The 14748-nt window shown below is 38.7% G+C and overlaps 2 protein-coding genes across 2 annotated transcripts; both read right to left on the bottom strand.

Annotated features, from left to right (window-relative positions):
- Positions 1-4727: 4727 nt before the first annotated feature.
- Positions 4728-5504, bottom strand: LOC121425299 (uncharacterized protein K02A2.6-like). Its single transcript, XM_041621324.1, has one exon. It carries the CDS (start codon positions 5502-5504, stop codon positions 4728-4730), a length of 777 nt encoding a protein of 258 aa, XP_041477258.1.
- A 5840-nt stretch (positions 5505-11344) lies between these two features.
- LOC121425301 (uncharacterized protein K02A2.6-like) lies at positions 11345-12112 on the bottom strand. The gene has a single exon (XM_041621325.1). The coding sequence runs from the start codon at positions 12110-12112 to the stop codon at positions 11345-11347; it is 768 nt and encodes a 255-aa protein (XP_041477259.1).
- Between the last annotated feature and the right edge of the window lie 2636 nt (positions 12113-14748).

Genomic DNA, 14748 nt, shown 5'->3' on the forward strand with positions numbered 1-14748 from the left:
TTCGTGGAACTGCCCTCGACCTTTTTTCTAGTTACCTCTCAAATCGTAAACAATGCACCATTTATAACTCCATTCAGTCTGAACTTAGGACAATTGAATGTGGAGTACCACAAGGGTCATTACTTGGCCCACTTTTGTTTATTTTATTTATTAATGACATTTATCGTTCGTCAAATCTCCTTTCCTTTATTATGTATGCCGACGATACCAATATTGTTTATTCTGATAAAAATCTTTATCACTTATGTGAAACTGTAAATACTGAACTAACAAATGTTTGTAAATGGTTTTGTGCGAACAAGCTTACCATTAACTATAAGAAATGCAACTACATTATATTCCGTAACTCCACAAAGCGTATTGATCTTAATCATGTAGTGGTGAAGCTTAACAATCAAATAATTCCCATAAGTTGAAAATACTAGGTTTCTTGGCGTTATCATTGATAGTAATTTAACATGGATACATCACATTAATGAAATTGAGAACAAATTTGCAAAAAATATTGGAATAATATATCGTCTAAGTTTTTTACTTGCCCAAAACTGTATTACGAACATTGTATTGCTCTTTAATCCTGCCATATTTTTATTACTGTAATTTAGTATGGGCTAACACATATCAAACCCATCTTAAAAAATTACGTTCCCTTCAAAATAAAATTGTACGTATTATTTCTCCAGACGTCAGTATACCACCAGCAAATACCACGAATTTGTTTCATTCCCTAAAATTGTTGAAACTAGAAGACATCAACAAACTTCAACAATGTCATTTTCTCTACAGATGTTTAAATTCTCAAATTCCACAAAAATTTCGTGATTCATTTACACATGTTTCCAAAATACATCATTTTGATACCCGTTCAAATAATCAAATATTCATTCCCAAACATAGAAAAATAATCTTCCAACACAACATTCGTTATACTGGCCCCAAAATATGGAATGAAATTCCGGATTACATAAAAAAATCTTTGTCGACAATCAGCTTTAAATATAAAATGAAAAAATTGCTTCTGTCGTTATACATATAAATATTTCTCCCTTCTTACGTTTCCTTTGACTTCTAACATGAACCATGGACAAATTGTTGTTGCGGCATTTATACTTGGCCCCCACTGATATTTTGTTGAGCATTCTATTTTATTTCGTAATTCATGCCCGCCTCCCCGCTCACGTCTCCCTCTCTTGTTCACTTTCCTTTTCTTTGTTTTCTTTTTTTTCTTTTCTCTGCCCTTTTTCTTGGTATTGTGTATTGTATTGTATTTTTGTCTACAGGCGTATCCCGCCACAAGCCTCAGCTTTTAGGGTATACGCCTTCTTCCTTAAACCTAATATGTACATATTTATATATATATATATTGTTTATATAACAAATTGATTTATGTATGAATTTATGTTATGAAAAATGTACTGAAATGGAAGAAAATATATGTTTTATTTGAATTGAATTAAATCTAACATATTCAGTTTGCAAAACTATAATCTCATTAGGCGTGACCGGGAAGAACAAAGAGGAGGAGGTGTAGCATTTTACATCAGTGAACATTTACAATTCAAAGTAAGGAAAGAAATATCATTAAAACAGAGTGAAACTTTATTCATAGAAATCACGAAGCCAAAAAGCAAAAATATAATTATTGGATTGATTTATAGACCCCCTCATGATAAAGTAAATTTATTTTGTGAAGACCTTGAAACATGCCTTCATACTATTAGAAAAGAAGAGAAACAAATATATTTAATGGGAGATTTTAATATCAACCTGTTATCCCAAAATAATGAACACGATTTATTCCTACACACAATGCATTCATTTGGCTATTATCCCCATATAGATAAACCGACCAGAATTGACAACCATTCATCAACACTTATCGACATTTTTTCAAATATATTAAACAGAGATATTACCAGCGGATTGTTAATATCTGATATATCTGATCATTTGCCGGTTTTTTCATTTTGCGATAATGATATTCCAAAAGAAAATATACTCAAATCGACAATGTATAGAAATGAATCTCAAAATAACATTGAATCGTTTAAAAGTGATCTTGCAATTGAAGAATGGTTGGATGTATTTCATGAGTCTAATCCAAACATTGCTTACACAAATTTTAACAATAAATTGCAGACATTTTACGAGAAAAATTTTCCCCTGATATCACAGGTCAAAAGAAAGAAGGCAAAAATGCCTTGGATTTCTAAAGCAATTTTAAGATCCATACGTACCCGAAATAAACTTTACAAGGCATTTTTAAAGAACCCTTCTATTCAAAACAAAAATAAATACAAAACTTATAGAAATAGACTAACCAATACAATTCGAGCTTCTCGCAAATTATATTATTCCGAGAAGCTTTACAAAGTTAAATCAAACATGAAAGCAACATGGGAGATTATAAATGATTTGATTGGCAAGAAACCCAAAACATTACCCAAAGATAATTTCACAGCTCATAATCTTGCAATAAATTCAGAAGATGTAGCTGATACCTTTAATTCTTTTTTTGTTAACTTAGGACCATCCTTGGCAAACAAACTTGACAGAACTGATGAAAATTTTGGAAAATTTCTTCCCACACCCATTAACTCTTCTTTATTCTTTAACCCAACAAATGTTCAGGAATTAATTGAAATAACAAAAAATCTAAAATCAAGCAAATCACAGGGAATTGATAGAATTAGCACTTCCCTTCTTAAGCAGATCATACACTATATTGCCTCTCCTTTGTGTCATATTTTCAATCTCTCAATTAGCACTGGAATATGTCCTGATTCCCTAAAAATTGCAAAGGTAAATCCTGTTTTTAAAAAAGACAATCCGCATGAAATAACAAATTACAGGCCTATTTCTATTCTTCCCAGCATTTCGAAAATATTAGAGAAGATTATTTACAATAGACTTTATAAGTTTCTAGATACTTTTCATTTTCTAAATTCTAACCAATATGGATTCAGGAAAGGACATTCGACTGATCAGGCGTTAATTCAAATATATGATAAAATTACAAATGCAATGGCAAATAAAGAACATATAATAGGCGTATTCATGGACTTAAGCAAAGCCTTTGACACTCTTGACCACCAGATATTACTTAAAAAACTTGAAAATTATGGAATTCGCGGAATTACACTATCTTGGTTTAAGAGTTATTTGTCCAATAGAAAACAATATGTAATTCACAATAATATTTCTTCTGATTTTCAGTTAATACAATGCGGAGTTCCACAAGGATCAATCCTAGGCCCCTTGTTCTTTTTAATATATATTAATGATTTGACTTCTGTAACACCTTTATTATCATATGTATTATTTGCAGATGACACCAACATTTTTTGTTCACATAATAGCTTAGAAACTTTAGTAGATATAATTAACCGTGAGTTACCAAAACTATCTTTGTGGTTTAAGTGTAATAAGCTTTCACTCAAAATAGACAAAACAAACTTTATATATTTCAAGCATACACACTTACATGGTAACGAATTTCCTTATAATATAAACATAGACAATATTCCTCTCAAAAGGAAAAGAGAAACAAAGTTTTTAGGTGTCACAATAGATGAAAATTTAAATTGGAATGAACATGTACGTTGTATAACTACTAGTATTTCTAGAAACGTTGGTATACTTTACAAAATGAAGAATATAATTCCACATACAACTCTTGTCACACTATACAATTCATTAATATTGCCTTATATATCGTATTGCAACATAGTTTGGGCAACATGTGCAAAAACTAAAATTAATACAATATACTTATTACAGAAAAAAGCAATTCGAATCTGTACTGATTCCCAATATTTATCACACACAAATCCATTATTCCATAAACTAAAGACTCTAACAGTATTTGACATAAATACTCTTCAAAGCTTACTACTTATGTTTAAGTACGTAAATAACATGCTCCCACCTTCATTCCACAATTTTTATACTCTGAATACATCTATTCATTCATACCCTACCCGTAACTCTTCAAATTTCCATTTAATTAACCCCAAATTGCTTATTGCGCAGAGATCCATAAGACACCATGGTCCAGATTTGTGGAACTCTCTACCAGAGCCTTGTAAACAGTGTTCGTCTCTTCACTCATTTAAGGCTAACGTTAAATCTATGTTATTATCAAAATACTTGAAGTAAAATTTCTGTGTCGTATCCCTTTTATCGTGAATTTATTCCTCCTTCGTTTTAGTCATTACCAATATCTTCATCTTGACCATCATCATCTCCATGGCCTTCATCATCATCATCATCATCAACATCATCATCTTATCACCATCACCCTCAGCTATTTGAAAGAATATGCCCATTCTGCTTTATCAATGTTATAAATGTATTAATTCAATTAGTATAAGTTTGGGATTGTCATTTTTTTTCAAGCAATCTGCTTATGATGACAATCCTTCTCCTGCAAACTGTGAACATCATATAGTTAATCATTTTTGTCTGGAATTATCTTTTTAGTAATCTTTATTTACAATTTATGCCAAAAATGCTAACATATTATGTTTATTATGTTATGAAAAATGTATTATACAAATGTTATGGATGCAGAAGAAAACAATAAATCAAATCAAATCAAATACCAAAAATAATGTACAATCTTTATACATGCATATAATAAACTTAAAACTACACTAATGTCTTCAGTGTTGTCTTCTTTCTTCTCTTTTTCTTCTTTGTTTGAGAGTTTAAAGTGTTCATAATGTTCAATCTTCAAACATGAATCTCTCTGGTTTGCGAATAGTGCGTCCAGACCTCGTGGTTTGTGAGTGTGTCTGTTGAGATTGATTAGAGTTGGACATTGGTGTTCGTTGGACGTTGTCTTCCTCTGGTTGAGTTTCTGTGGAATGGTCTTCTTTGAACCTCACACGCTTTGGAGTTGGGTTGGTGGATGGAACTTCCCTCAAGCATGTCAAGTGAGATCTATTTCTCCTCAAGATTCCTCCATTCGGCGTTGAAACTTCGTAGGATCGAGGTTCTTCACAGATTTTGGATACTTTGGCTGGTATCCAAGTGTTGTCTCTTGGATGCAGAACTCTCACTGGCTGTCCTACATGCAGTGGTGGCAGATCAGAACTTGCATGTCGATCATGCACTTCCTTCATCTTGTCTTGCCTATTCAAGAGAAACTCGGTAGCAGCAGAATCTCTCGAAAGATAGTGACTTGGCAATGTGGTTCGGATGGGTCTTCCAAACAACATCTCTGCTGGTGATCTCAAGTTGTTGTCAACTGGTGTTGCTCTCAGGTGCATCATGGCTAGTTGACTGTCTTGGCTAGTTTGAGAACACTTTGTCAACAGATTCTTGATTGTACGAACCATTCTCTCAGCTAATCCGTTGGATCTTGGATAGTGCGGTGAAGAAATGATGTGCTTGATATTCCACTTCTTGCACATGTCTTGGAATGGTTTCCCGACAAATTGTGGACCGTTGTCGGACACAATCTCTTCTGGTGGACCGAACAGACTGAAGATTCCCGTCATCTGTCTTGCTATAGCTGCACTGGATGTGTCGGTTAGCTTAGCAATGATCGGATACTTGGAATAGTAATCAGTAACAAGTAGATACTCTTGTCTATTGAGCATGAACAAGTCACTTCCCAGTCTGGTCCATGCCATGGTGCTGGTGGTACATCATGGGGATGCAGTGGCTCTTTCTGCTGTCTTGCTTGGTGTTTCTGGCATGTTTCACACTGCTTTATCAGCTGATCAATGTCCTTGTTGATGTTTGGCCAGAACACTGTCTCACGAGCAAGTCGTCTCGTGCTTTCGATTCCCATGTGTCCTAGATGAAGCTGTCTAAGGATGTCATTCCTTAGTGTCTTCGGTATGATGACTTGACTTCCCTTGAAGAGTACTCCGTGTGATACTCCGATTTCATCTCTGTAAGACCAAAATTGACGAAGGGATGTCGGCAATTCTTGGATGGTCTCAGGCCATCCCTGAGTGACTATTTGCCATGGTGATCTGAGAACAGGATCATTAGCCGTTTCTCTCTGAAGCTCTGTTCTCTTGTGTTGTCCGAAGTATATCAAGTCAATCTGGTGCGAATCTTCGGCTTCAGTGCAGATGGATTCCACTCTGACATCTAGCGGAACATCGCGTGCTTCCTTGGGATTAGGAAGTCGGCTCAAGGTATCGGAAAGAATCATGTCTTTTCCTGGTCGATACTTGACTTGAAATCGGTATCCTTGGACTTTGATAAGCAATCTCTGTAGACGTGGTGGTGCACTTCTAAGAGGTTTCTTCCATATCATCTCCAATGGTCTGTGATCTGTTATGACGGTGAATTCCTTCCCGAACAGATATGTATGGAAGCGGTTGATACCAAACACTAGGGCTAAGGTTTCCCTCTCTATGTTGGAATAGTTGGATTGTGCAGTGGAAAGACTTTTGGATGCAAATGCAACTGGTTTGCCTTGCTGGAGCAGGCATGCTCCTAGCCCTTTCATCGATGCATCTACCTCAAGAGTTGTCTCTTTCTTTGGGTCATAGAATTGTAGACATGCACCTGATGATACTGCACTTTTCAGGCTGTTCAAGGAATGTTCATGATCATCGTCCCAGATGAATGGTACTTCCTTGTGTAGAAGTTCTCGAAGTGGCGCTGACTTCTCTGAGAAGTTAGGAATGTATGCTGCTAGGTATGTGAATAATCCTAGGCATCTCTGAACATCTTCTTTGTCCTTGGGTGATGGCATTGATGTGATAGCTTCTACCTTGCTCGGATCTGGGTAGATACCTGATCTAGTGTACTTGGAACCGAAGAAGTTGATGGCTTCCTTCTTGATAGTACATTTGGAGCTGTTGAACACTAAGCCTTCTTGCTTTGCCGTCTCCATGAGTAAGTAGAGATTCCTATCGTGTTCCTCCTCCGTTCTTCCTACGATCGCTATGTCATCTGCGATGCATATGCAGCCTGGCACATTTTGGACAATCCTATCCATATGCTGCTGGAAGATATCCTGACTAGTACATAACCCAAATGGTAGTCTTTGGAAGCAGTACCTTCCAAATGGTGTACGGAATGTGGTGAGATCCTGGCACTCCTCTGCTAGGTGAACCGACCAGTAACCAGCCTTCGCGTCTAACTTAGAGAAGTACTGAGCTCCTGCGAAGACAGGTTGGACCTCTTCCAAGGTTGGTACCTTGTGCGGGCATCTCTTCAAGGCATCATTTAACCTCCTGGGGTCAAGACAAATCCTGATGGATCCATCTTTCTTCACAACAGTGGTCATGGAGCTGCACCAATCGGTGTGGTACTCAATTTTTCTGATGACTCCTTGCTGCTCCATTTTGTCCAGTTCCGCCTTGATTTTGTCTTTCAAGTGTACGCTGCACTTGCGGGGTGCATCTATGGTAGGTTTAGCATCATCCTTGACATGAAGCATTGCCTTCCCTCGGAAACTACCAATAGCGTCAAACTGATTTGGATATGCTTGTTTGAGATCCCTTACACTTGTGATAGGTGTTTGTTTAAGTTTAGTTGTAGGTGTTTTGTTGTCCATTGAGTGAATTGTGATAATTCCAAGGTCAGTGCAACCTAACAACCCTAGGATCGCTGGACCCTTGACATCTGCTACATAGAATGTATGTGTTGACCATTTTGTACTCTTGTATCTACACTTTATGTCCAGTGTACCCTTACATGGAATCTGTGTCTCTCCGTAAGCTATAAGTTTTATTGTTGTTTGTTTCACTACTGATTCCCACTTTGGACCGTAAATTGCTTTGGCGGTACGTACTGTGATAGTGTTAGCACTTGCCCCCGAGTCCACTTTTAGGTAAAGCTTATGTTGACCTACTCTCTGTGGGCATATTATGTCAATGTTAGCAAATGCTACAGTACCTTCTGGATTTACAACTGTGTGTGGTCCATTAGTGTGTATGGTGTCAAATTGTGCTACGTTGAATGGACTATCTGTAGATTGATAATGATCATGATCTGTGGTAGTATCATGTGTTATGTCCATTTCGCTTATTGGTTTACTCTTTCGACTTTTCGCCTTTGATCGTGATTTGTTTTTTCTTGGTTTCCGATCATCAGATACCGTGTCTGATCTTTGGTCATCTGGTTCGGATGGTTTCGGTCCATTCGGTTCTCATACATCTCTGATTCAGGAAGCTCCCCGAATAGAGACAAATTGGTCCAAAGGAAGTCCCGATTCAGCGCTGAAACGCCAAGAATTTACACGAATCAATTTTGGCCATCTAAAATAAAGCCGAATGCCACCCGAATAATGGCAAGAATTGAACTAAAGGTGCCTAGAATCAAGGCGAATGTGGCTCAATTGCTCCGATTACAGCCGAATGGCGACCCGAATCGGAACGAATATGGCCAAATGTGCCAAGCTCGGACCGAATTTGCCCGGTATACCAACCGAATACCATCTGAACTTCCCAAATGTGACCCGAATGAAATTTCGTTGTGGAGGGTATTCGGCCGGTTTTGAACGTATGAAAACGAGCCGAATTCCTCCTCACCGACAGAAATGTCAGACGGCGGATTAGTGCTACATCATTGCATCTGTCATGTCTATGGACACGGATAATTACACAGACACGAATGTCAGACTGCGCATTATAGCTATATCATTACACAGACACGATGACAGACGTGAAAAAAAAAACATATTCTTGAAGAAACTATTTGTGTATATTTTCATTTATATTATCATAATGTGTTCTACGTAGAGTAAGGGGTCTCAGTTACCCTCTCCTATCAAGTTTGCTGGGATGTATTACATTCATGCTTGGTATTCCCCCTGGATTCTTCACTCACTTACAGGGGCTTGGGAACGAGTTGTTAAGAGCGGGTGCTGGTTCCCCCCCCCCCCAAAAAAAAAAGGGGAAGATGATTTGGTCACATATTTTCTAACAATTTAGCATACTCTGACCTGATTCCCATGGGGTGCTGACTTTGGTGTATTACATACTCAGCACCCCGAGAAAAATATGATGGTTCCTAGCATCCCCTCCGCAACCACCCCCCCCCCCCCGCTGATCATTTTATTATGGAATGAATTGTGTATTTTGTTTTAATTTATGAATTAATAAAACATGGTGGTGGGGAATTAAAAAGAAAAGGTTGATCAATTACTTTTACCTGTGATTTTATATGTGTTGTTTAATGCGTTGATTCGTGTTTTTGTCGTTCGCTTGTGATTCTATAATAGTAGCGTATAATATGTTTGGTTTATTTGTTATGTACGGTATAAAATTCAAAATAGTATATGCAGTACATGTACAAAATCAAGAATTACAATGATGACTGTTACATAAATGCTTAAAACGACACGGATGGATTGCTATATTCAGAGCCGTTGATATACAGTACAATGAACGCAAAGGGTGTATAAACTACGTTTAGTTATTTTGCTTGTGATTTTCTTAAATGCATTTAATTCCCCATATCTAAGGGGCGGATCTAGCTTTTTTCCCAAGGAAGGGGTTCTACCGAGAAATTTGACGTGCAAAAAAAAGAGGGGGGGGGGGGGCTTACCCCAAAATGACGATCATTCTGGTCCTGAAAATTTTGACACGAAGAGGAAAATGTGTCACTACCAAATGAATGAAGGGAGGGGGGGGGGTTACTATAATGTGGAGGTATTTTTGGGAGGTTGGCGTCAAATGTCATTACTTTTTTTGGGGCAGCCCGGGGGGGGGGGGGGGCTAGGACCATGATCTTGAGGCGGCTCCAAGCAGAGTCTGACGTGAAGGCGGCTCCAAAGCCGGCGTCGGAGTCGGCCTCAAACCCAAGGTACACTCTAAAATTTCGAATGTAAAATCAACATGTGAAAGGTTGGAGGAGTGACAACCTTTTCCAAATGTTACATCCAACCTTGTATAAAGCTGAATCCAACATTTTAAGTGTTGGGTAGAACCATTTAAAGTGGTAAATGCAACATTTAGAAAATGTTGTCACTCCTTCAACCTTTCAAATGTTTAACATTTCTTTTTTTATAGAGTATGTGTTCCAGGGGCCTAAGTAAAGATATATGAAGGACGATTTCCGATAAGATGAATGGGTAAATCCATTTACTTATTGGAATTGCTTTGTTATCATGCTTTTCTACAACTCGATAGCCAAAATGCATGATAAGAAATAATAAAACCCCCTTCATATCTCACTTCGTAAACATTTTGCAAAGACCATCATGAGGCATTGTTTACTTAATACATAGATCGATCAGAAATAGGGCAGTGATCACTATAGATCATAACCCTAGAATTTACTTTGATCCCTGAAGATAAAGACCTTGGCTCAACCATGAGACAAAGATGCAGGATCCCTTCAAAAGAATAATTTAATAAGAATATTGGTTTGCAATCAACGCGATAGCTACGGGCGTCGCTGGGACATTTTAATTAGAGTGTGTAAGATTAAGACTTAGATTTCGAATAAACACTTATCGAAGTTTGCCCTTAATAGGCTTACCCGCGTGCATTATGCAAGAAATTTCTTTTCAAACAATATCTCAATGTATTGTTATCACTGTAATACAGCGTTTCGTGCCACTTGCTTGATGTCTTTTTTGCGAGAGAGAGCAAGGCGAACGAGTAAAAAGTAATTATCATTGTGGTTCAAACTCGAGAAAAACAATCGACAAAAAATATAATAATAAATAATAATAGGCATTTATATAGCGCCATCTATTTCTAGAAATATTATATTCCGAGGCGCACAAGAAAGAAAGAATGAGAGAGTTTGGATGAGTGTCAAGTGCCAATTGATCCAATACAAAGGACTCTGGTGGAGACTTTGGTATGAACGTATATACAGGTTTATTATACAGGCCAGCTAGGCAGGTCAATCAACAGGCATGGTATCCATGTTGCGGGAGGTGTATGGAGTGCTTAGATATCCATACTGATATCGTAACATCCCCCTTCTTCTGATAAGATTGAGAATTTCAAATTTCAATGATATTGTTTTCAAACAAAACTTTTGGTAGTCTGCAAATTTGGGTAATTTGGCTTGGTTATGATTTATCAGATAATAATATAGAAATTGTTTGGTTTGTGAGAATAATATCAATTTGTGATCAACTGTATGCATCTTCAATTTTACATAACTTCAATCTTGTGCAAAACTGAAAATAATTTGGATAACCGGATTGATCCTGAAATCAATATTTCCAAACAATAAGTTTTGGTTATAGTGTCTTTTTGATAATTTCGTGAACACTATCTTGACATACCAAAAATAATGTACAATCTTTATACATGCATATAATAAACTTAAAACTACACTAATGTCTTCAGTGTTGTCTTCTTTCTTCTCTTTTTCTTCTTTGTTTGAGAGTTTAAAGTGTTCATAATGTTCAATCTTCAAACATGAATCTCTCTGGTTTGCGAATAGTGCGTCCAGACCTCGTGGTTTGTGAGTGTGTCTGTTGAGATTGATTAGAGTTGGACATTGGTGTTCGTTGGACGTTGTCTTCCTCTGGTTGAGTTTCTGTGGAATGGTCTTCTTTGAACCTCACACGCTTTGGAGTTGGGTTGGTGGATGGAACTTCCCTCAAGTGAGATCTATTTCTCCTCAAGATTCCTCCATTCGGCGTTGAAACTTCGTAGGATCGAGGTTCTTCACAGATTTTGGATACTTTGGCTGGTATCCAAGTGTTGTCTCTTGGATGCAGAACTCTCACTGGCTGTCCTACATGCAGTGGTGGCAGATCAGAACTTGCATGTCGATCATGCACTTCCTTCATCTTGTCTTGCCTATTCAAGAGAAACTCGGTAGCAGCAGAATCTCTCGAAAGATAGTGACTTGGCAATGTGGTTCGGATGGGTCTTCCAAACAACATCTCTGGTGGTGATGTCAAGTTATTGTCAACTGGTGTTGCTCTCAGGTGCATCATGGCTAGTTGACTGTCTTGGCTAGTTTGAGAACACTTTGTCAACAGATTCTTGATTGTACGAACCATTCTCTCAGCTAATCCGTTGGATCTTGGATAGTGCGGTGAAGAAGTGATGTGCTTGATATTCCACTTCTTGCACATGTCTTGGAATGGTTTCCCGACAAATTGTGGACCGTTGTCGGACACAATCTCTTCTGGTGGACCGAACAGACTGAAGATTCCCGTCATCTGTCTTGCTATAGCTGCACTGGATGTGTCGGTTAGCTTAGCAATGATCGGATACTTGGAATAGTAATCAGTAACAAGTAGATACTCTTGTCTATTGAGCATGAACAAGTCACTTCCCAGTCTGGTCCATGCCATGGTGCTGGTGGTACATCATGGGGATGCAGTGGCTCTTTCTGCTGTCTTGCTTGGTGTTTCTGGCATGTTTCACACTGCTTTATCAGCTGATCAATGTCCTTGTTGATGTTTGGCCAGAACACTGTCTCACGAGCAAGTCGTCTCGTGCTTTCGATTCCCATGTGTCCTAGATGAAGCTGTCTAAGGATGTCATTCCTTAGTGTCTTCGGTATGATGACTTGACTTCCCTTGAAGAGTACTCCGTGTGATACTCCGATTTCATCTCTGTAAGACCAAAATTGACGAAGGGATGTCGGCAATTCTTGGATGGTCTCAGGCCATCCCTGAGTGACTATTTGCCATGGTGATCTGAGAACAGGATCATTAGCCGTTTCTCTCTGAAGCTCTGTTCTCTTGTGTTGTCCGAAGTATATCAAGTCAATCTGGTGCGAATCTTCGGCTTCAGTGCAGATGGATTCCACTCTGACATCTAGCGGAACATCGCGTGCTTCCTTGGAATTAGGAAGTCGGCTCAAGGTATCGGAAAGAATCATGTCTTTTCCTGGTCGATACTTGACTTGAAATCGGTATCCTTGGACTTTGATAAGCAATCTCTGTAGACGTGGTGGTGCACTTCTAAGAGGTTTCTTCCATATCATCTCCAATGGTCTGTGATCTGTTATGACGGTGAATTCCTTCCCGAACAGATATGTATGGAAGCGGTTGATACCAAACACTAGGGCTAAGGTTTCCCTCTCTATGTTGGAATAGTTGGACTGTGCAGTGGAAAGACTTTTTGATGCAAATGCAACTGGTTTGCCTTGCTGGATCAGGCATGCTCCTAGCCCTTTCATCGATGCATCTACCTCAAGAGTTGTCTCTTTCTTTGGTTCATAGAAATGTAGACATGCACCTGATGATACTGCACTTTTCAGGCTGTTCAAGGAATGTTCATAATCATCGTCCCAGATGAATGGTACTTCCTTGTGAAGAAGTTCTCGAAGTGGCGCTGACTTCTCTGAGAAGTTAGGAATGTATGCTGCTAGGTATGTGAATAATCCTAGGCATCTCTGAACATCTTCTTTGTCCTTGGGTGATGGCATTGATGTGATAGCTTCTACCTTGCTCGGATCTGGGTAGATACCTGATCTAGTGTACTTGGAACCGAAGAAGTTGATGGCTTCCTTCTTGATAGTACATTTGGAGCTGTTGAACACTAAGCCTTCTTGCTTTGCCGTCTCCATGAGTAAGCATAGATTGCTATCGTGTTCCTCCTCCGTTCTTCCTACGATCGCTATGTCATCTGCGATGCATATGCAGCCTGGCACATTTTGGACAATCCTATCCATATGCTGCTGGAAGATATCCTGACTAGTACATAACCCAAATGGTAGTCTTTGGAAGCAGTACCTTCCAAATGGTGTACGGAATGTGGTGAGATCCTGGCACTCCTCTGCTAGGTGAACCGACCAGTAACCAGCCTTCGCGTCTAACTTAGAGAAGTACTGAGCTCCTGCGAAGACAGGTTGGACCTCTTCCAAGGTTGGTACCTTGTGCGGGCATCTCTTCAAGGCATCATTTAACCTCCTGGGGTCAAGACAAATCCTGATGGATCCATCTTTCTTCACGACAGTGGTCATGGAGCTGCACCAATCGGTGTGGTACTCAATTTTTCTGATGACTCCTTGCTGCTCCATTTTGTCCAGTTCCGCCTTGATTTTGTCTTTCAAGTGTACGCTGCACTTGCGGGGTGCATCTATGGTAGGTTTAGCATCATCCTTGACATGAAGCATTGCCTTCCCTCGGAAACTACCAATAGCGTCAAACTGATTTGGATATGCTTGTTTGAGATCCCTTACACTTGTGATAGGTGTTTGTTTAGGTTTAGTTGTAGGTGTTTTGTTGTCCATTGAGTGAATTGTGATAATTCCAAGGTCAGTGCAACCTAACAACCCTAGGATCGCTGGACCCTTGACATCTGCTACATAGAATGTATGTGTTGACCATTTTGTACTCTTGTATCTACACTTTATGTCCAGTGTACCCTTACATGGAATCTGTGTCTCTCCGTAAGCTATAAGTTTTATTGTTGTTTGTTTCACTACTGATTCCCACTTTGGACCGTAAATTGCTTTGGCGGTACGTACTGTGATAGTGTTAGCACTTGCCCCCGAGTCCACTTTTAGGTAAAGCTTATGTTGACCTACTCTCTGTGGGCATATTATGTCAATGTTAGCAAATGCTACAGTACCTTCTGGATTTACAACTGTGTGTGGTCCATTAGTGTGTATGGTGTCAAATTGTGCTACGTTGAATGGACTATCTGTAGATTGATAATGATCATGATCTGTGGTAGTATCATGTGTTATGTCCATTTCGCTTATTGGTTTACTCTTTCGACTTTTCGCCTTTGATCGTGATTTGTTTTTTCTTGGTTTCCGATCATCAGATACCGTGTCTGATCTTTGGTCATCTGATCTACAATTCTGTTTACGACTACGATCATTTTTCGATTTACGACA

This window comes from Lytechinus variegatus, chromosome 12 (genome assembly GCF_018143015.1).
Source record: "Lytechinus variegatus isolate NC3 chromosome 12, Lvar_3.0, whole genome shotgun sequence".
In the NCBI taxonomy this organism is placed as follows: Eukaryota; Metazoa; Echinodermata; class Echinoidea; order Temnopleuroida; family Toxopneustidae; genus Lytechinus; species Lytechinus variegatus.